General features: G+C 33.0%; 3 protein-coding genes across 3 annotated transcripts; 2 read left to right on the top strand and 1 right to left on the bottom strand.

Annotated features, from left to right (window-relative positions):
• The first annotated feature begins 12095 nt into the window (after positions 1-12095).
• On the top strand, positions 12096-13324 carry LOC119634195 (zinc finger protein 300-like). The gene has a single exon (XM_038028226.1). It carries the CDS (start codon positions 12128-12130, stop codon positions 13322-13324), a length of 1197 nt encoding a protein of 398 aa, XP_037884154.1. The 5' UTR covers positions 12096-12127.
• Positions 13325-13991: 667 nt separating this feature from the next.
• LOC119635183 (zinc finger protein 239-like) lies at positions 13992-15458 on the bottom strand. The gene has a single exon (XM_038029849.1). It carries the CDS (start codon positions 15364-15366, stop codon positions 14317-14319), a length of 1050 nt encoding a protein of 349 aa, XP_037885777.1. The 5' UTR covers positions 15367-15458; the 3' UTR covers positions 13992-14316.
• A 3447-nt stretch (positions 15459-18905) lies between these two features.
• On the top strand, positions 18906-20286 carry LOC119635184 (methyltransferase-like protein 23). Its single transcript, XM_038029865.1, has 2 exons — positions 18906-19301; positions 19364-20286. Exons 1-2 carry the CDS (start codon positions 19053-19055, stop codon positions 19952-19954), a joined length of 840 nt encoding a protein of 279 aa, XP_037885793.1. The 5' UTR covers positions 18906-19052; the 3' UTR covers positions 19955-20286.
• Positions 20287-23339: the final 3053 nt, after the last annotated feature.

The following is a 23339-nucleotide window of genomic DNA, read 5'->3' as shown; positions in this document are numbered from 1 at the left end:
GTAGAAAAGGAAAAATTCAGAGACTCCTTCGTAGAGTACATACGTATTTTTGAAAAGCATCAAACCCTGAATCGATTTAATCATGACCATCTGTCGGTCCGTCCACCTATCTGTGTAATGTCTGTTACGCATATTTTCGCGGGCGAATACAATTTTCTTATGTGTTAAAGTAAGTTTAGTAATTCCGCAGCGTATGCAGCATTTGCGCCTTTAGGTAAAGGTGCAGCACATAAGTCACAAAAATATATCTTGTTTCACTTCGCCTTTTATGCCCTTGTAAAAACTCGACATACCTGCGTTTGCGTTTTTTTTTTTTTTTTGTACCAGAACATGTTCGCCTTTTCGTCTGTTAATCTGTCTATTTGCGCAAATGTGTACCATTTGTGGTAAACACATTCTCCCGTTAGCGAAAATGAAGATATCGCCTGCAAATTTCTAAAAGAATCTGAAATTGACCTAAACTTTTTAAACGACACGCCTACAACGCCCACATGCCTCTACGACAAAAACTTTTATTTTGAAAATAAAAGAAATCAACTGCGCCCACTCCATATTATAGAGAATGAGAATTTTATTCTTTTACTTCTTTTGTTTTTTTTTTTTTAAGATAAACGGACCGTTTAGAGTTACGGACCGCATTTAAATTTCTTAATTGGTTTTTGTTTCAACAGTAGTAGAATATAATGACAAGTTAAGCAGCAAGCAAAATGGACTTCCAGCTTTATTCTGACATTATTAGCTGTCAACTGTCATAAGAGTAGTTGTTGTACTGCACTGTTAATAACGTGCTTGTCATTTTGTCTTAAATTTGATATTGCGAAGCAAAAGTGACAATAAAACTCTGCAAACCGCAAGAAGTATATAAATGTATTATTTTATTATAATCAATCTCACCCATATGCTGACATTTTAGGAATCTTTTACGCCCTAATCCAAGAAAGTTGATATAATAAGTAATAAGTTAATAGAAGAAAAAAAAATAAGAAAAAAAGCAAGTAAAAGCATTAGAGTGGTGCCTACACCAACCCACAGTTATCCACATGTCGACTTTTAGAAAGTGATCGAAAAACTGATCCATTTCGCACCATTTTAAATAGCGTTCGTCCTTGGGCCGAAGAAACACATCACTGAACCAAATTTCATTAAAATATCTCAAAATTTGCGACCTGTAGCTTGAATAAAAATTTACATGGATAGACGTCAGACGGACACACAGGCTCAGATCAATTCAGGTCATGATTCTGAATCGATCGGTATAATAAACGGTGAATCTATCTTAAGCCCTTCGACGCGTTACAAACGATCGCATTAACATAACATACTCTGTACCACAGCTGATGTAGGATATGAAAATACTTTGCGATCTGTTCAAGTGTAGAGCAAAAATATGGTCTCGAAACTTATGATTCAACTGAAGAATACCAAAGACGCAGTGAAAAATAGCAGAACCGATTTTACTACTGTTTGGCAGAAAAATGAGGTTAGTGATGGTCCCAGTGAATGTGCTCAGAATAAAGGCGTTAAGCCAAGTTGTTTAAGAGAAGTCTTTAAAGTTAAATGTCTATTACAATGCACTACTGGCCTTTATTATACAAAGTAAATATACTAAAATTTGGATCCAATAAAATTCCTTGCCTTGTATTCCTTAGTATATAAATTTTGGTTCAAAAATTAGTTTTCAAATTTTTGAAATTTCATGATGGAAACTGGTCCAAAATGGTAATTTGACATATATAGATTTACATTGCATGTTTAGACCATAGAAGCCTATTTTTGGGGCCCTTTGATATAAAAAATAGGGTCTTCATGTGAGCATGAGATCTAATATTGGACATTTTCGAATGTGTATCAAAACAGGTAGAAAATAATACGATACGATACGAAGAAAATTAACTTTACGACATTTTAGGGAACGTCGACTCAATTTATCGGGCGCTGCTGTGCCCACCCAAATAGGGATTACTATGAAAAGAAACATTTACATGGTGAACAATTATGATTTTTTGGTATTTTAGGAGGATTTTAGGAATGAAGTATGAATTGTATTAGATAAAATAACCTTCTCACCGGTCGCGGGTTTGGCAAAGAGAGTCCAACTTCAGGGAATCATTTCGATTCAATCATTGAACGATCTCAACCATCATGAAAAGTACAATTAGTCACATTTGTGACTGTGTGGCGACAATAAAATGGAAATACTAGGGCAACAATCGCTTCCTCTAACCTCTATTTATGCTGGGTATACTTCATATGATCTCATTCTTCTCCTCTCCTTCTTCTTCCACAAAACATTGGAATCATTTTAAAAATATCGAATGATCGATCCGTTATTACTTGCAAAAGAATTAAATCTCTCCCACGCGATATATAATATATATGAAATCTGAAATACAACAACTTGTGGAACTAGGATCACATATTTTAAAGTGGAAAATGCGTAAAAAATGCTCACATTATTTTTGATAATGATTTTCGAATGGCTTTCGCAATTCTAGCAGTGATTTTGGATTATGGTCCAAATTCAAATTAGTCGGTTGCTGCGAAAGACCATTCAGGCGTCTTAACAGTATTCAATAGGGAACAGATACGGGAAACGAGACAATCCCTGAGGTTTATTATAATCGAATTCATTGAACCTTTCATTTGTTTTATATTTTCCCCTTTAAAAAGACTTTACTATGCTAATTTTAGAAAATTTTCGTTTTATTTTTTTACATTTTTTTGTTTTTTGTTTTTTTTTTTTTTTTCTTCAAGGCATGGGGTCACCGTTGATTTCCATTTCTCTAAATGCCGAATGGCACACTTTAGCTATTCTTGTTATGTACTTCCAGCTCTAACGGGGAAAATTTATTGCTTTTGCGTTTGGTTTTTGTGGCCAGCACTTAACAACAGAGACGCAGTTTACATTATGTACACGTACTTCAGTTTTTAGTTTCCTTCCCCCCTTTGCCCCTTGAATGGGGCACTGCCATTATTGTCTAAGAGCAAACAAACAAATAAAAAAAAAAATAAAAAAAACAAAAAAAAAACAAAATTGAAATTTTTGAAACTACCAAAGAGAGAATAGAATATAACTGGCTGGCTGCTCGCTCGCTATTGTAGCGATCATCTGCATACGAATTTATTATTCATTGTCTGGAAAACAAAACGAAAATTTTAAATAGAATTTTTAGCTATTTTTAGTGCAGCATTCTGTGGCAAGAGATTATCGATCACATCATCTATACATATATATATATATATATAAATAGTTCCTTAACAAAAAAGGAAAAATCATATTTCAATTTCCCAATGCTTAGTCATTAAATACTAAGTCAATTATTATAATTTTTTTGAATTTTCTTATTTAAAAAGGCTTGGTGGAGAAAGAGATTATTGTATGGAATTTTAGCAAATCCGCAAAACACTTAAAACGTTTTTGTGACAAAAATTTCTTTGCCACTCCTTATAATAATAGGCTGCAAAAACTTATAAAAACAAAAACAAAAAATAAAATATATTTAAAAAAAAAAAAAAACACAAAAGCAAACGGCTTCAAGTTTTTATGCAATCCTTTAAAATCATAATAATTTTCGCTTCAAGCCAAATGTACGACATTATGACGTTAAGGTATTAGTCATATAAATGTGTCACTAATTGGTCACATTATCGGCTCTTAAATTTTTGAAATTGTAACGTAAATCATACTTGAAAATGAATGACCGATAGATCCATTCCATAATCGTCACATTCGACACATTACATACTTAATTATATGATCATTTCTTGAAAACGTTTGCAACATTTTGAACGAGCCTCAGAGACGATCCTTTCACAAAGTATGCATATATAATATTTTTGACCAGCACAAAACTATGAATCGATTTAAGCAGATCCGTCCATACTTTCGTGTTACACACACAAATTCTCCTGTTACCGCAAAACTGAAGCTATTGGCAGAGACATTGGCAAAGAAATTTGGATGTTCTTGCATGCAGATTGGAATTGAAAATGTGCTAAATCGATTGAAGGAAATCGTCTATAGTACCACGTCACCTGAGAACTTTTGTTTTGCAAAAGGAAAACAAAATTGATTTGTTGCTCATTACTTACTGCAACGGATACACAACGGATATGCAAATTTGAATGTACATTGTATGGGTGACGCAGTCATACCTATAGAAGAACGAAAAAAATTGGCCACACCCACCATTTTGTTTTTACGCTAAGAATAAGAAAGCTTCAAAAATCCCATAAAGTGAACGTATTCTTGACCAATGACAAATTTGATATACGTCTAACCATGTCCGCTTGGTCGTCTGTCCATCTGTCCGTTTGTCCACCTATATAATATCTATGATAAGCATACTCCCCTTTGCCAAAAATGACACTATCGTAAAAAGGAGCTTCAAAATTACTCGAACTGGTCAAACGAACCGGAGACACACCTAAGACACGCATATTAAAAATAAAAAAAAACCCCATGCAGAGAACACCCTGGCTTTTCCTCGTTATTCAGATATGCAATATAAATTTTCACTTTTCTTCCACGAAAATAGGACAAATCAGCCACGCCCACCCAATATTATAGACTATGAATATTTCGCTTTTCCTTTTGTTTTGTTAATATTCTCGACAATAACAGTAGTGGATGATATAAAAAATTCGGCTACAACCGAATATAATTTCATTGTTTGCATTTTGTTTGTTTATTGGAGACACATTATTATGTTTGTCGAATGTTTATAAAACGTTGAATGCATGCATTCATTGAGTGTACTTGGCTCTGAACTAATTCATATTTTGTGTCATTTTCATTTCCGTTTCTTTCACAATGCCAGCGAACATAACGGATAAAGAGAAACAAGTTCGTAGCGTCGTTCGCATTAGATCACTTTACAGTCGCATAATTTTTGCAAAACTAATGCCATAAAACCATACTGTAGCGCGTATGAAAAATAACCTTGTAACGTAATAAACACTAAAAATGATCCCTTATTCCTATGTAATAATTTGGCCAAATTCGATTCAATTCTTGCACATCAATTCAATATGCTGAATACTTTACTCTACTAATACTCAACTGTTTCTCTCGAGATATCTAGAAAATTGCAAATTGTTTTTAAATAACGATTTTTGCAAAGTAGGGGGAGCGCTACGTAAATGAAATCTATTTTCAATAGCATGTGCTGTTACCATAAAAACTGAGGGACGTAAGGACAGACAGGCCTAGATAAACCCAATATTTTTGTTACTAATTAAGAATTTTTGTACTTTACAGAGTCTCTGAAGCTTTTTTCTGGGGGAAATTAACTTTTACTATTCTATAATATTGGATGGGCGTGTATGGTTTTTGCATTTTTCTCCGCATACACCTTAGTTTTATTTTTGTATCTGTTACGATTTAAATGTAAAGTGCAAAAAGACCAAATTATTTTTGTTTTTGGAAAGAGTCGGCATGTCCTCTGGCCAATTGGTCCCATTTTCGGAAATAGTTCCAATGTCTCGGATAAATTTGAAGCTGGTAGCTTCATTTTTACGAGCAGGAGAATATTTTAAAAAGATATTCGAGAGACGAAGGAACGAACGAACCAGAGAATATGTAAAATAGACATTACACAGACGCAAGAACGGACGGACTTGAGAATATTTAAAACAGAATTTACATAGACGAACGAACCGACGGACAGACAAAAGACGAGCGAAATCGATTGAGAATTTAATCTTAATTAAGAATATTTGCGCACTATATGCGGTCGCGAACACTTTTTTCTGCAAAGGTCTTGCAAAAGTTTTGACAAATTGAACATATACTCATTTTTCGGTGTAAGTAAATCAGATGAAGCATGCAAATAACTTTCGCTACCTACAAAGTACGGCTGCATCATATGTCATTCTTATTTATGCGATATATGAATAACGGTTCTCCGGTTTACATTGTAATCAAATGTCATTCATAACCTGTGTGTGTGGTGAATGTTGACAGACTCGGCCAAAGCCGAACATAATTTATATCTCATTTTTTCTTAAGTTTTGTCTTCTTGTCAAAGCCAACGAAACTTTCAAAGCGATTGGTGACAGGAATTAAAAGAATCGCTATAAGTCAAAACTAATCTTCTTCTTTCACTTATACTTATATCTGACTGATACCGATATCGCTGCCTTAACATTAATTTTATTGGTCGCTAGTAAACGAAATTCTAGCAAAAACTTTATTTGACGGTTATATTCTCCATTACAATACGACAATTAAAGTATAAAGAAAATTCAAGGTCATTAACATTCAATAGAAGACATGATTTAATAATAAGGGTGTCGTTAACTAAAAAAAAAAAAAAAAAAACCAAAAAAATAAAAAAAAAAAAATTTAATTTTAAATCTTCAATTAATTTCAATAAAAAAAAAAAAAAAAAAAAAAAAAAGGAACGTGCCCGTTGTTACAGTAAAACGTATACTCATTACAAAAGTGGTTGAAAGATACCGAATCGCGCAACGGTTAAGACTAATGGAGGGAGAAAACTTCATATCTAAAAACGAATATTGAGTATTCCTCACCAAGAACTATATATATATATACATATATATACAAATATATAATTCTGGTTGCGAGTTTGGTTATTATCGGGTTAAGTCTATCTTGCATTGTCTTTGACACTCAGAGAAACGCATCACAGTTTACACCGTGAGATGCTTAAGCGACATAGCTTGATGTTTTTGTCCGTTCTTACATCTGTCTATCGTGTGTGCCCTTAACATGCTCACAGTGATAGAAACTTTGCTTAAAAATGTTTTCCTCACGCACATGTACAGGTTATATTATATTACTACTACTGCTACTGTATTACACGGCCATTATATTAATACATCCTTCTTATTGCCTTTCAAGTTATGTGATATGTATTTTTATTTTTTTTTTGTGTATTTATTTTTTTGTCTTTTAACTTTACCAAACTTGAAAATGTTGCCTTCGATTGCCAGCCATTGGCCATAATCGATAGTTAGTGCATGAAACATAAAGCTGAACGATCGATCACTACGCGGCGCAGAGCTTCACCTCAAATTCTAGCCTTTAATGAAAATTTCGCTATTAATCAAAATTGCCGCATTTCGTCAAGCCAGGAAAACAAAGTTCTACAGGAATCATAAACAAGTAAGAAAATTATGTTCGATCGTGACCGAATCTTTTATACCTATCACCGTGATCATGAACAAAAAAAAAAAAAAAAGAAAAGAAAAACAACTAAGTTTTCATACTCTATAATATTGGGTGGGCATGGCAGATGTGTGCTAGTTTCCGAATAAATGGGGAAATTTACTTAGTGTACATGTTGTACTTTATAAGTAGCAAGGAACAAACACGAAAGGCAAAAAGAGTCCATAGTTTTTGTTATATAACCGTGTGGGAGTGTTGTAGGCGAGTTCTTTGAAAAGTTTAAGTCCTTTTCGAATTCTCTTGCAAGTTTATAGATATTAAAGTCATTTTTGCGAATAGCAAAATGTTTACAATAGACATTACAGGGAGGGACAGCCAGACGGACATACTTCAATCGATTTAGAACTTGATGCTGACCAAGAAGATCCTTCTATGCGTTGCATACGTTTTGACACAATTAATATATCTCTTATCGTTCAGTGATAGTTATAAAAAAGCAGCATGTTAGATATGAAGCTCTTATCAGTGATGCTTGCATTTCAAACGTTTTTGAATGACCGTGGGCAAACCATACCACCAAAACTATATCGTTACTATGACTGATAGATAATTAGGATCAGGAGATATTTCAAGAACTAGTTTCTTTCCCAATGCGTTCCCAGCTAAATATTGTAATATGCCAAAATATCGGCTAAATATTTAGACAAAGACTGAAAGTGAAGTCCATTAATAAAGGGATATGGTTCACAAGGTCCTCTAAAAATTCCGATCTATTTCAGTTGAGCAATAGCTTTAAAATTTTTATCTCTATGTAATAGGTTTTTAACGGATTTTACGATTCGCATATCAAAGTGAATAATATTTTTTTCATTTGTTATAAGTGAAAGATTGAAATGAATGTGAATATGAAACGAATATTTATGTAACGGCTTTACATCGGATGAATAAAGCAAAGAGGAAGATGATACAACCGTTAATTGCGCACACCGTCTCGCATAACCACATTTACACATGTATAAATACAATTCTAAGAGGGTGTGTTGGTATAGTTACATTCATATTTTTTTTTAAAAGCCACCCCTTCCAAACTATAATTGCACGAGAACACACATATAAAATAAAAAAAATAAAAAAAATTTTAACTTTAGTGAAACTTGTATTGATTTATGAGCCAAAAAAAGATCCTTCCTGTATAACTACAATTGTTTAATATTAGAAGCCTAACGAAAGCTACAAAAGTAATATGCATCTGTACATCATGACACGGCAATTTTTCAATATTTATGCCCATTAGCGGAGGATTCATTTTGTAAAAACGTTTGCCCAGAAGAAAACCTCAAAGACCCCATAAAGTGTATTCTATATTGATCTGCATCAAATTTTGAATCGATTTAAGCATTTCCGACTGTCCGCTTAGGTAATGTGTTTTGTAAGCATTATCCTGGCCGCAAAAGGCATGCCCATATTATGGAACGTTGAATAAGCGCGATGCCTATTGAATTCGGAATCCTATATAGAAGGCAATTATATTCTCAGAGTAATCATTAGCCGTAATGTCCATCCTTGCCTGATGCGATCTAATTATTTCCACAACAAAATGAAATGAAGAATAAAATATCTATGACATATGATTCCACCAGATGTGGACAACATATGACATAACCTGCTCGAGTTGACTTGCAACACTAATGAAACACTAAACGGATTGACAAGACATAGTCAGGTAATTAACTTGCATACAAATTTGGGTTTGCTTACAAAAAGGAAATGAAAAGCTGCCTTAACTCTGCCTATACTCAGATTGTTGTGAAAAATAAATGTTATAGTGATTGTGGTTCCGATTGTTGTCATTAACGATTTCTATGTATATATATATATATATATATATATGCGGTTTCGTTACTTTCGTAGGTGCACAACAATTATCAAACAGCAGATAATGAAACACGAGCATAAGGCATTTTGTCAAGCGATAAACAAGTGAAACGTTTTTAATTAAAATTTGGTGTAGAAACGCCGTTAAATTTATGCTTTCGCTGGGTTAATGTTTGTTTTTCTAATCGGACAAAAAAATTTCTCATACACTAACCACTACATATTTGTCCACGTCAACCGCTGTAAAATGAATTGAAAAACAAATTAGCACGCCCACCACGACAAGCATTGTAAACCTAAAAAGAATTTTTTTTTTTTTTTTTTTTTTTGATAAGCCAAACTTTTCAAAGGTAAAGGATACAACATAGGTTCTCATAAGTTTAAGTTCTTTTCTCTTTTCTTTTAGTCTAAGAGCTATCCCAACAACCTATTACACACTGCGCTCTTCTCTATGTGGGCTTGAAGAATAAGTTAGAGCTTCATACGCCTGCAATTTAGAACTCTTTGCAACTTCATTATATATACATGAAATTAGATTAACTTCTGCAAAAGTAAAAAAAAAGGTGGCTATACTCACTACACAGTATGTGCTAAGAACAATTCTTCCAGACATTTGAAATACGCTCTGTAGGATACGCTTTGCTAATAGAACAGCGCAAAGCGCAGCGTCGGAGACGTATTAAATTTGCCCGACCAGTGAAAAGCCTATACTAGTTTCAGCAATCAATGGTTTACATATAAAAGTGGTAGCCTTGAAGGAACTATCCACAATAAACAAGATCGACGCGCTATCCATTGTTCTTAAATTACGTCGTAAGACCAAGCCATCCTCTTACATATAAGATATTGAATTACCTCATAAGTTCATTGCGTTCAATCCATAAAGACTGTAATGTTAACATCGTATATTATATTAATCCCAAAAATTCGACAATTTTTAGCAGTCCATATTCATTCAAATTTTTTCATTATAAATTTTTTCAATTCCCAAGGTCATTTCTATAAGATTCTTTGGAATTTGATTTTTCCATTAAAGTGCAAAATTACTATAATTAAACTACATTAACGAAAAAACCAATCCAATTACTAAATAAATATTATGTAAATGCTATTTGCAGATATTTTTCGATAAATTTTCCAATTTCTCGCTGGTCAGTTGTCCTTAATTTTCCACACAGTTTCAATTCAACTTTAATTGCGTGTATTTCCTGCAAACTTTACTTTCTTTTAAAAAAATTATATTTATTATTATAACATATTAAGCCCTATTTTCACATTAATTTCATTTCAAATAAATAAATTGCCAACGAATCAATTATTTCCATAAAATTTTCTACCAACTACGACACTGTACAGCGAAAAAAGTCCTTAAAAGCACGTAACAACCCCGTGATAAAAAGAAACAATAAAAAAAAAAAGGAAAAAAAACAAAATTCAACAACATAACAATCAATTTTGCTTTTGTAACAGCAGTTGCTTATTGTCAATGGGAGTTAATTATCCCACTGGCACCTCACCCCACCCTCGCACGCATTGGTAAGAAAATGACCAAAATTTGCAAGGAATACGCACACATAATTACTATGAACCAGAAACCAATCGGAAAATTTCACTTACCCCTAATTCTGAAAAACTTCTAGGCAGGATTTCGTGGGATTTTTGTTCAAGAAAAAAATTTTCTTTAATAAAATGTATTTATATTTTAGACACCTTTAAAAGGAACGTTTTATTTTATACCACAATAATTTCACTGTTTAACAGGTAAACCAAATATTACTTAGGTAATTGAAAAATTGGAAAATTTATTTTTCTTGAAAGCACAACATACCTAACAAAACACTGCAAAGAGCAAACACAAACAACACTTTTTCTTCTATTAGTTTATTAAGAAAACTTCCCAAAGATTTCTATTAATACTTTTGTTTTTGATATTATACACAACGCACATTTATTTCTTGTAGAAAAAATCCTAGTATTTTAATGAAAAGTTTCCTTTTTTTCGCTATATATATAATATAGATTTTCCGCCACCGCGCAAAATTGCTTGTTTTCGTGAAATAAGTAAGAGTAAGAATGTCTTTTTGAGAGTAAAATTTATGGAAGTATTTTTGAGAAACCTTTGTCAATAATTTTAAAAAAGTAGTTACAAATGTCAAATTGACAGCCAAAAGTTTTGCGCAGACTTCCCACATTACGGGTTTTATTCTTGCGTTTCATAATGCAGTATTCAATAGTGATATTAATTGCTGTTTGCAGTTTTTTTTTCAATTTTTTTTGTAACATTTCGTATTGGATATTGGGAAATTTTCAAAAAGTCAGCTGATTGAGTCCATTCGGCCTAGTTTTCGTTTTTGATTGATTGAATAAATCCATTTGCCGATTTTTACTCTAATAATTTAAAAACTGTACAACAGAATGAGTTCCGCATTAAAATAATATGACAAAAAAAGCAAGGGCTGTTTCTGTATTTTTTCACTCTAGTTTTCTTAAGCGTCCTTTGCAACGTGAGTTTGATAGATATGATCTAGTCGATTTAGAATTTCAAACAGATTTAGAAAGATTGCACTTTATGGGATCTTTTTGATTAGTAAACGCAGGGATAAAATGTGAAGATATTTTCTACACTGTACGCAACAATCGGTAACAGTTTTAAAGTATATATCTGAAGTCCAAAAATTGCCTGAATTTTTCGGAGTATATGATTGAGTTTAATCGATTAATACAGTTCTGACAATGTATCCTTCTGCATTACGTTCAAGTTGCGGAGTGTAAAAATCCATTTATAATATATATACATAATGCCAAATAATACAATAAATACAATAAATAATAGAGCTTGCAATACGCTATTCATGTAACAAGTATTCCCTAGATTAACCAAACCAACTTTGACGTTTGTATGCTAAGTAAACGATTCACCATCGAAATCCAACTTAGCAGCGTGTAAAACAGAGCTGTTTGAAACACATAGATAATTTTGAATTTTTTAATCTTTAACATTCCTGTTTTTTACGGAAATACGATATTTCTGAGCAATTAATCATTTGTTTACGAAAGAACGTGGATATATTAGCAGCGATATATGCTAAAAGCTAAATATTTTGAGAATAAGTAACTAATATGGATTTAAATAGTGAAGAAAGTATAGAAAATTATGAGGAGATAGAAAGCAGTGTAGTACTTTTGCAAAAATGTGGAGAAATTTTCTGTGATACATTAGCGGACCCAGAAGTCTGTGTGGGCTTTCAGTGCTTATTTTGTCGAAAGACTTTTATGAATCTGAATGCATTCCTAAAGCATTTACAAAGTGAGCACTATAAACCGCCAACACCTACTGAAGAAATTTCGCCGGCAAGTGATGAAGAATCCCAAGAGGACTGTAAGATGGAAGAAGTTTTCTTTACCACTGAAGACAGTAATGGCAATTGTGAAGTAGAAGATACAACATTATTTAAACTAGAAAAAGACGAAACTGAAATAGATATAGATGTTACACCCAAAAAGGAATTATCACCTGGCGAAGAAAAAAAGCGCAAAATAAGGTCGAAGCCACTTAAAACGAATCAAAAACGCCGAGAATATACCTGCCACCATTGTCAAAAAGTGTTCAAAAAAAAGTGGAATTTACAACAACACTTACCTACACACGAAGGTCATGAAAAACCTTATAAATGCGAACTCTGCCCGGCTTCCTATGCCTGCAAACAAAACCTTGTAGTTCATGTGAGACGACACAAAGGAGAAAAGCCTTTTACGTGCCATTTTTGTACGAGCAGCTTTGCTTCTACAAGCGAACGATATACTCACGAACGCTGTCACACCGGTGAACGGCCATACGTATGCGAATTCTGCGGCATGGGGCATACCACGTCATCACACTTAAACAACCATCGTCGCACACAACACTTGGATGAACGAAATTTTGTTTGTGACATATGCGATAAACGATTTAGTAGACCTGCCCAATTGAGAATGCATCACACATATATACACACAGATATGCCGCGTAGTCATGTCTGTACGATTTGTAAAGCAGCTTTTAAAGGAAAAACTACATTAAAAGCACATCTTAAAATTCATAAGGAAAAAACCTATAAATGTTCAGAGTGTGGTAAAAAATTCGCCCAACATTCCGGTTTATATAATCATCGAAAAACCCATAAAAAACAGACAGATACTTTGCTAGAAGATATACTAAAGCAAGAATCTTTGAAAGGAAACAATGCGGATTGTTATGAGGATATCTGGAGCGTGGATACGAAAGAATTCCTTTTCGAAAACACTTGCGAAACAAATACTGTAAATCATATTGAATAAAATAATAAAAAACTGTGTAAAGAACAGATAAAAAGAATGTACCTTATCACTGACATGTTTTGCAAAATGAAATCCCTATTACCAAACAATAAAAATATAGAAATTCCAATTTCTATCTACTAAATCTAATGATTTACAAGCTATTGATTGGTGCGGTGTATATTGAAAATTAACGAATATCATACATTGATCAGGTGAAGTCCATCAAATACTTGCGGAGAAGTTCTAGAAATTTAGTAGCCGATCAAGATAAAACATCTTCGATTACCATCGTGATCCCCATTATAGTTGGTGCCAGCAAGTTAGAATTAAGTAGATAACTTTCTATTCGCAACACCCTGGCATATGCATCAACAACCTTTTAAGATATATATATGTATGATTAGTGTTGGGCACTGACTTGATTTAATATTGTTGGTGTGGGTATCAGGTATTTTCGAAATGCTCAGTCACAAAAATGAAGATGAAAGCCCAAAAGTAGGCGTGATTCTTCGCGCAGCAGCCAAAAGATGCAGTTGTTGGTCTGAAAGTAAACCTATCGTGAATCGCCTCGACAAACATACAAAACATACAAAAGCAGTGTAAAAATCGGCGAGATCAACCAATTGGCATATTTATTGAAGTATTTAGGATTTTTTTTTGTTTGCATTGGTTTCAGGTGTTGAGGTGGGAGGTGGGAAAGATTCTCCTCAAGGCGTATTTAACTTCCTTACTTATTTAATCTTTGTTTTAATCTAAACTAATCTTCTTTAAGAATAATCATATGTCCCAAAACGATTGATAACGTATTGTTGAGTGTGATTAAGAAGAAATAATTTAACTTTTGTGCAAAAATTGTGAAAAAAGTTAGCATTCATGTTTTATTCCAAATATGGACGAATTTGACGGACGGGCAGCATCCTTTTTAAATCTCAAATTTATTTAGAATACGATAGTTAACTTAAAAAGGAAAAAAGGAACGGATTATCAACAGTTTTCTATTTTTAAACTTCTTATTTCCATATATCTTTCAGAAAAGTATCTCTCTGTTTTTTATGAGTCCTTCGATGGGCGTATAAGCCGCCACGTTGAGCAAACTTTTTGCCGCACTCTGAGCATTCATAAGTTTTTTCTTTATGAATTTTAAGATGGGTTTTTAAAGCGATTATCCCTTTGAACGCTGCTTCACAAATCCCGCAGACATGGGTACGCGGCACTTCGGTATGAATATTCGTGTGATGCATTCTCAATTGACTACGTCTATTGAAACGTCTATCACATATATCACAGACAAAATTTCGCTCTTTCAAATGCTGACTGCTGCGATGGCTCCTTAATCCTGACGACGTGGAAAAACTTTTACCACAAAATTCACAAACGTAAGGTCGCTCACCGGTATGACTACGTTCGTGACGGTATCGACTAGTTGTAGACGTAAAACTCCTTGTACAAAAATGGCACACAAAAGATTTTTCTCCACTATGACCTCTCATATGAACTCTAAGATTTGATTTGCATGCAAAAGAAGCTGGGCAGTGTTCACATTTATAAGGTTTCAGACCATCGTGTATATGCAAATGCTCTTTTAAATCCCAAGTTTTCTTGAATACTTTACAGCAACGAGGACAAATGTATTCTCGACGTTTACGAATAACTGCAGGAGGTTTAGAATGGGCGTCATACTTTTCTTTCTTATCTACTGATAGCTCATCGGACTTATAATCATTATCCATTTCGGTTTTATCATTTTTTGAGATACATTCTGATGAGTCAGAATCCTCACTTTTAGTTCGTACATATTGGTTAACACGCTCCTCTACTGTAAGCAAGATTTCTTCCGTTATTTCTTCTTTATCACTTTCAAAAGATAGCTCTTCTATAGGCATCGGTGAATGTTCACATTGCAAGTGTTGTAGGAATGCATATAGCTCAGTGAAAATTTTCTGGCAAAAGGTACATTGAAAACTCACATTAACGTCCGGAGTCGCTAAGGTGTCATAGAAAATCTCGCCACATTTTTGTAAAAGAACTGCGTTACTCTCTAATTCTTCACAATTTTCCATCTTTTACACGTTTGCCAAATGTACTCGAACATAAATTTTTTGTAACTGAATGTTTTAACTTTCCTCAGTTAAAATATGCACGATCTTTCGTACACAAATGGAGCAAGTTGAAAATGAAAGGAGGAGAAGAAATCCAGTGTTGCAAAAAGAGGTATAACACGACAACAGTGTTTTTAAAAATTGTGTCCCTAGAAAAATAAAATCCACCAAGAATTTAAGGAATTGATGTTAAAATTAATTTTATCTCTACTCAATTTATAAATTTTAAAGTCATATGAGCGATGACGTAAAATAAGTGGAGGAAGATTTTTTTTACAACTTCGCCAACTATTGAAATATTGATGTGCATCGCGGCTAACAAACAAATAAAAAAATTTGTGGCTTGAAGCAGACTTATAAAATTATTATTATTATTATTGATAAATGCTGGCCGAACCTTGATTAGACAATGCATTTGATGTTTCGTTTTAAGTTTGTATTAGCTTTTATAGTATGATAGAATTCTGCCAATCTTTCATAAATTAAGTTATACTGACTACCGTTTTCTTACATGTAACATATTCGTGCCAAGTCTTTTCAAAATTCAAAAATCATCTCATCCAATGATAATTAAATGGATAAAGAAACGATTGCTATCCTCTTTTAGGCTACCGCAGTATCTAAAGAATATTAATTTGAATACTTGTAAATAAGACCATATGTGCGGTGACGAGTACACGAACATTTTTTTATTGTAAACAATTATGTCAACTAAATCGGTAGGAAATTTTTTGATTCCATCCAAGACTTCTTTAAATACTTCAAATCGATTGCCGGATCCATTTAAAGGTATACCAAAAGTGCTCAAAATGTAAGAACACTATAGCTGTCGCCGACGCAGTCGCAGTGGGAATAGAAATAGAAAATGACAAGTCTACCCCTAGTTTTCTGGGCGGACGATTGTAATACTTAGAAGGAATTGAAGTAAACCCATCTTTTATTATACCGAACGACTCCGAACAATTTTTGGAATCGATTTAAGCTGGTCTGCCCACGTTTTTGGTGCTCAACCTGCAGGTGAGAATTCTCGAGATATTTTGGTGGTATTTGGTATATTGATGTGTTTTGGCCTAAGGACGAACGTTTTTTTTTTACCTTTCCCAATATAACACCTTATTTTGATGAGTCGTTACAAGAATTATAGGCCATTTGTAGAATTTCATGGCAAAAATCGCTTGGCATTAGTATTTCGGCATTCTAAATTGGTGTAGAAACTTTCGATCGGATTGGGGCAATTTATTAGACTTTTGTCGTGTAACTGCTGCTAGGAAAAGTGAATATTTTTTAATTAAAGAAACACCTAAGTTTGTAAAATTCATGATGAAAATTCGTTTATAATAATAACTTGGCCAAAAAAATTAGGTCTTACCGAATTCGAACCACGTAGTTCCATAATTTTTCGGGTATTTTAATCAAATATAAGGCTTTGTATGCTAAAGGACTAATCGTTACCACTTTATGATGAAAATATGTCAATCATAGGAAATTTGGATCACGCAGATCTATATTTGAGATCGAATCATATATAGGAGTTCTTATGGCGAGAAAGCAACTTGAAAATAATAAAACGACGTTGAAATTCGGGTATCTTCAAATATGAAAGCAAGCAAGGGGAAGACCAGCAAAATATATGAACAGCAAGAGGAAGACCAGCAAAATGTATGAGCAGCAAGAGGAAGACCAGGCTTTCATGGGAATAAATGCACAGTTTTTCATGTATTACTAATTAAGCGAAGCAGAGTAAGGTATCTAATGACCGTAGCAGTCTTACTTGTTTTGAAATTTATTATTTGGTGATAAAGCATTCGTACCGAGACTCTCTAGAACAACTTTTAAATGGTAACGATTTAGTTATATAATGGTTTAACAACGTTCGACTCAAAGATTTAATTTTTAATTTGTTAATTATTTTTCGTTTTTTTATAACGGATAGGTATATATACCTCTGTGTGTGTGTTGTTGAGTCTCACAGGCTCTCTGCGAGTTTTCTTTTCAATTTAGTAGCTCATTGTAAACTGTAATTGCAAGCGTGGAGCGTTTTCTTTGTTGTTCGGATTTTTAGTCATTTTTCATATTTTTCATTTCTTTTACGTCGATATGTCTTCATTGTCCTTAAAATGCTTTAAGAAAAAATTAATAACTGAGGGAATGCTTATTAAGATTATATAGCTTAAAAGTCAAATGTCAAATCTTGCTGGGAAATGAAGTGGGATGAAATTTGAATGCTGCAGCATATATGATAAAAAAATATTGTAAAATTGAAGAAATTAAGAAATTTTATATGAAAACATAGATTTATTAATAAAAAATATTATATATAAAGAATAATCTATATATTTTTTTCGTTCTAATAATGCATTTCGATGAAAACTCGTTTCACATTTTTCTAGTAATGAGTAGGATAATCAGCCTTATCTATAATCTGCAACTTATCTGTGTGTTCATCGATTCTCTTTCTCGTTGGTTCTGTAACTAGTAGGTCTTGTTTTAACGGTATCTTTGTTGGTTTGCAGTCATCTTTAATGACATCGTTTTTAATTTCTTCTTCTTCTCCGGGACATTTCCTTAAATTCGTCTTCTTTAATTTCTTATTCATCCTTCTATGTGACTTTAGTTTCTTCCGGAACCATTTCGCAATTTCTAGCTTTTAATTCTTAAATTATAAATTAAAAGTTGTTGAGTATAATAAATGCTGCATCATTTCCTATTTTATTATATTTCCTTGTTATATTATGCTATGACCTGTATTATATTTTGTATTATTGATCGTATACTTGAAACTTTCTTTGTAGTACACATTTATTAGTCTAATGAAAGACTTCGTATATTACGTTAATAGAAATAAATAAAAAATACACGATTTTTTCTTTTTATTTTATATGAATGTGTGCAAGCAAATCCATATGATTTCTCAATTCCCATAAAGTTTTGTAAAAAGCCGGTAAAGTTGAAGTACCAATCCAAAAATAGTAATAACGCCTAATTGTGTCAGCTCCCTAAGCTCTGAGAATGGGCATGGGATTGGTAGATAAACTCGGGGCATTGTATCGTTTTTGTCGAATTCTTAATGAGAATTTTATATAGAGCGAGATAAAAACATTACTAAAAAAAGTGTGCAAACAATGCAAACAATTTCAAATATTTCGCACGATCATTAACTAAACAATGCTTTTTATTGGTACAATATTGTAAAAAAAGTATATATATATATATACATATAAATATATAATATTAATAAAAGATTTTCTAAGAGAAAATAAATTATATGATAAAAAACGACAACCTAAGCAGAAATAAAAATTTACTAGTGTTATGGAAATAAATAGAAGTAACAGGATATTTGACCACAAAAATAACAAAAACAATATTAAAACATTACTATTTCTACTGTGTTTTTAATTTCATGCGCTTGAAATTTTTTAAAGAGAAGTAATAGCCGAATTATGAAGGATGAAACAACGTGTAAAAAAAGGGCCGACTGTACTAGGTTAAAGGCTTTTTTTTTTATTCTTGCACTATACGTTTATAATTTGTAGTTAATATAAATACATTATTGACTAATTTTTAATAGCAATTCTTATGAGCCCCGCACTTATACTACAACTTGTGACCAACAGGTAGTGTTCAGGACTTTTATATAAAAAAGAATGACAAGTGGTCATTTTCAATTAAACGGCGGTGATGGAAATGATTCAAATTCATCTTCCTCAACAGCAACAACAAATACTTTGACCACCGGTGTGACAAGAGAGAACGAAAAAATTAGAAATTTTGTATTCACCAAATCTAATAACGGCATAGAGTCAATATCGTCACTTAAGGAGCCTGTAGCTTCTACCAGCGCAAACGCAGCAAGACAAGAATCATTGGAAAAATTGGAAATACAAATACCGGAAGTAATCACAAAAATATCCAGGATGTTGTATTTATAACTTATATAATTGTTCTTTTTATTCAGTTATTGCAAAGTGGTTATTCCTTTTACACGTGGCCTTGCGCACCAGTGTTGGCTTGGTTTTTGTGGGAACGCCGTGGTGCATTAGTGGGCAAACGCATATTGGAATTGGGTGCTGGTACTGCTTTGCCAGGTATTTTAGCAGCGAAGTGCGGTGCACAAGTGATCTTAAGTGATAACTGCATACTGCCTAAATCATTGGCTCATATACAGCGCTCGTGTGAACATAACAACTTGGTGCCTGGCCGTGACATTAGGGTGATTGGACTTAGTTGGGGTCTATTGCTCAATAGCGTTTTTTCTCTGGGCCCGTTAGATATCATAATTGCAGCAGATTGTTTTTATGATCCTTCAATTTTCGAGGATATCATTGTCACTATATCATTCCTTCTCGATCGGAATCCTTCAGCCAAGTTCATTTTCACTTATCAGGAGCGTAGTGCTGATTGGTGCATTGAAGCATTGCTTAAAAAGTGGAAACTTCGTGCGATCTTAATCAATAGTGAAGACATAGGCAAAGCATCTGGAATTGAAATATCAGATATTATTGGCAATCACACCATACATTTGCTAGAAATCACAAAGGAATCTTAATACACTATTGTTGAAGCACATGAAATCTTATTGGGCATGGCGTGTATACGATTTTTGTAGACAACTTGCCGTGGACCATTGGACAAAAAAAGAAACAACTTTACTTTTGGAAATTCGGTCACGCATTTTCGTTGACCCCTGTTTTCAATAAAGAACAAATGTTTATAAAGTGGAGTGGTATGGATTCGCAAGGTTTAGTACTACAAATATGTAAAACAGTATCTGCAATCAAAATGTGCATTTTTTAATGAACGTATCTTAAGTGTTGATTCCTAACTAATAATTGTATTATCGATTACAAAAGTAAATGCGAAAGTTTTTCTTTTTATTTTGTCCTCTTTTTTATTATAACAGGTATGCAAAAAAAAAAAAATCCTATAAAAACGATGCAAAAGTATCTTTAAATATAATAGTGAGTTAACTTAGTTCACTCTCTGCAGACTATTTGAACGCATGGTACAAGTTTTACAGCATGGATGGTAACCAGAGAACTGCATCTACCAAAGACTCGTGCCACCAAGTGTACTTCCAAAAGGAAATATCTACTATATCCTTGCTTCCCAAATCCCATATCCAACATATATATCTTCATTGCTCATATATTCCTTTCAACATTGTAAACTAAATAAATTCCATTATAGAAACATTCAACAATCATTTCGGTCTCACGCTGCCTTGCGCAATCTTAGAATAATCATTAAATAAGATTGGAATAGTAAGTGTGTCAATTGAAAACGTTGAAAAATGACAGATGCTTATAAATGTTTTATTGTGGTGTTCATTTATATATATAAAAATTTTAATCTTAGCAGCTTGGTAGCCAGTTCCTTTCCATAAATGATTTCAGGTATAACGAAAAAACGGGGAAATTCGGTTTTTATTCTGAAAACAAGCCAGATCCGTATATACAACACCACCACTTAACAGCAAATACCATCTAGCAATTGCTTTCTAAGAAGCAGCCACTTCTTTAAAGACTAAAATGGTGCCGTGAACAACGAAATTTATTTTTAAATGCAATTTGTGCAAGAGACCAAAGCAAAGTAAGGAGTCAACAGGACCAGGTCCACATTCACGTGGAAAAAGAGACGACAATGTTCCGATGTTAGTACTCGTGTCAGTTTCCAATGCAATTTAAAAGCAAGGGAAAATGAAAAAGCAATTTTATAGAGTATAGTGTGAGTAGTATTTTGAAAGCGAAACCTATTGAATTTAAACTAATAGAATAGTAAAAAGCATAACACGCTATGTTGACAAAGGCTTCCAGCTAACAAAATATAATGTACGAGCAATGATCATATTTAGTAAAAAATAGACACAACGTGCTTTTGATCGCACAAATGAGTGGGCAAACGCTGTGCAATATTAGGAGATTGGGACTCAAGGCCAAAAGGAAGTTTGATTGATGTTTGCTCTATAACGTCATGCTAAGCGTAATGTAGGAATATTCCCTAAATAATTTATAATAATTAATGTCTATGTTTCGAGCCGTCATCAATAAATCTCGGACTACAAATCATTAAAAGTTCATCATTTATCAATCGTTCACATACTTCATATACTTCAATTGAGCAAAAGTTATGTAGATTCGTTCCATTTTAATTTTTATGCCAATGTAGTCCTTCTACAATTAAGAAAACGAATCTTACTCATATTCACTTATATTGGTATGAAGATCAACTTAAAAGGCATTAGAATTGAACCTGGAACATATTTATTTTAATTTAGTTACTTGTGATATTATTAAGGAGCTTTTGGGCCATTTTCGTCCTGCTCAAACGTGTCGTGTAATGAAAACAGTTGAAATCCTCCAGGTTTGTTCAATATATTTTGTAATATTCTTGATATCATCGTCAAGCATATGCTGAGTTATCTATGGAGAAACATTATCAAAACTACTTCTTTAGGAAAACAATGAAACCGGTGTTGCTTTCCGGAAATGCTTCGTTGTCCGTTGGAAACATCGTTTCAGACTTTTTTTTTAATATGTGATCATCATTAGACAGATTAACGTTATCAGCAGCTATAATCTAGGGAATATCCATAATATCATTTTAAAGGGAAGCTAACTCAGTTTTCTTGTGTATGTGGGGGCTCTACGGATCTCATCAAACTGCGTTGTGGTAATGTGACTGCCTATTACCTATGCAACTATAAAATAGACGTCAGAATTTTTAATTTTGTACATTTTTGCTTCTACTGCTACACACATGTCCATTCTCATGCGATCTTACTTCGTATTCGCTTGGGCATATCTTTGGATTTTGGAATCTACCCCGTCTGTGGTAAAATCGTTTGAAAAAAATTGAAGAATATTTTTGAGATAATCTAAAAACTTATTTTCAAGCAATTTAGTATAAATTTTCTATAACTGAATAAGCGTTTTCTGAAAAAATTGACGCTTTTAAAAAATTCTGTGAGTTTTATTTTATTTTATTGTATACGGGCGAAAAATTTTAAATAGTCCACGTCATTGCCCTTGGAGCCGATATGAATTTATGGTCGATAGCTAATTTTAGATAGCTATCGTGAAAAATTATGTTGTGTTGGAGAGGATCAAGTTAGACGAGTGCTGATAAAAATTAAGCACGAAGGAATTAATGCCATATACATGTATAATTGAGTGTAGTAAATACATAGCTTGCTAGGCATGGTTGTAGCAAGTCAAATTAGTGCAAAATTTTAATTTCGCCCAATAGATTTCAACATTAACTAAGTATGTGATATTTTTTTTTTTTTAATTTTTTTTGCTGAAAACTATTAATTTAACATTTTGTCGACACATATTGATATTGTTGCAGAAGCGAAATGATGAACGCCATATATAAATGAAAATGAGTAAATTGCAATATGTCTTCTTTTCCTTTCGTTACAGGATATATCTATACTTATACCAGAACACTCGCGCTATATAACAAAATTCAGTTAAAGGTTTTTTTGGTCTTTATATCTCATTATTTTGTGAAAATTATAGATTTATACATATGTATGTAAGTTGAAAAACCAACAAGCAAATATTGCTATTAAAAAAAATTTGGAGAATATGTCAAGTGAATGGAGCTTCGCTCCATTGAGCTTTATGATCAAGTAAATATATTTTACAGGTCATCATCATCAGATGTGTCGAAACTAATTTTAAAATCATTGGACGTTACGCTTTTTCCTACTTTCCTCAATGTGGGCTGATAATCAATTAGCTGAACACTATCTGCCTTGCTTTCTAATTCTATCAAGGCAGAGAAAACATGAATGTTATTCAAAAATCTATAATTGTGTTACAATATACTTACTGTAAACTCCAAATTTAGCAAATATCGCAAATTTATTTACGTAAAGAGGAATGTGAGCGTGTGTGTGTACATTTACGAATCAAATAACTTCTAGT

The sequence above is a fragment of the Glossina fuscipes genome, unplaced genomic scaffold (assembly GCF_014805625.2).
Source record: "Glossina fuscipes isolate IAEA_lab_2018 unplaced genomic scaffold, Yale_Gfus_2 0, whole genome shotgun sequence".
NCBI lineage: Eukaryota > Metazoa > Arthropoda > Insecta > Diptera > Glossinidae > Glossina > Glossina fuscipes.
Note: the sequence above shows the minus strand (reverse complement) of the source record. Positions and strands in the feature narration are given on the sequence as shown.

Excerpts from the sequence above, each read along its gene's own strand:
- LOC119634195 (XM_038028226.1), top strand. The coding sequence starts at position 12,128 with ATGGATTTAAATAGTGAAGAAAGTATAGAAAATTATGAGGAGATAGAA.
- LOC119635183 (XM_038029849.1), bottom strand. The coding sequence starts at position 15,366 with ATGGAAAATTGTGAAGAATTAGAGAGTAACGCAGTTCTTTTACAAAAA.
- LOC119635184 (XM_038029865.1), top strand. The coding sequence starts at position 19,053 with ATGACAAGTGGTCATTTTCAATTAAACGGCGGTGATGGAAATGATTCA. Across the intron at positions 19,302-19,363 it reads TGGAAATACAAATACCGGAA|TTATTGCAAAGTGGTTATTC; the intron begins GTAATCACAAAA and ends CTTTTTATTCAG.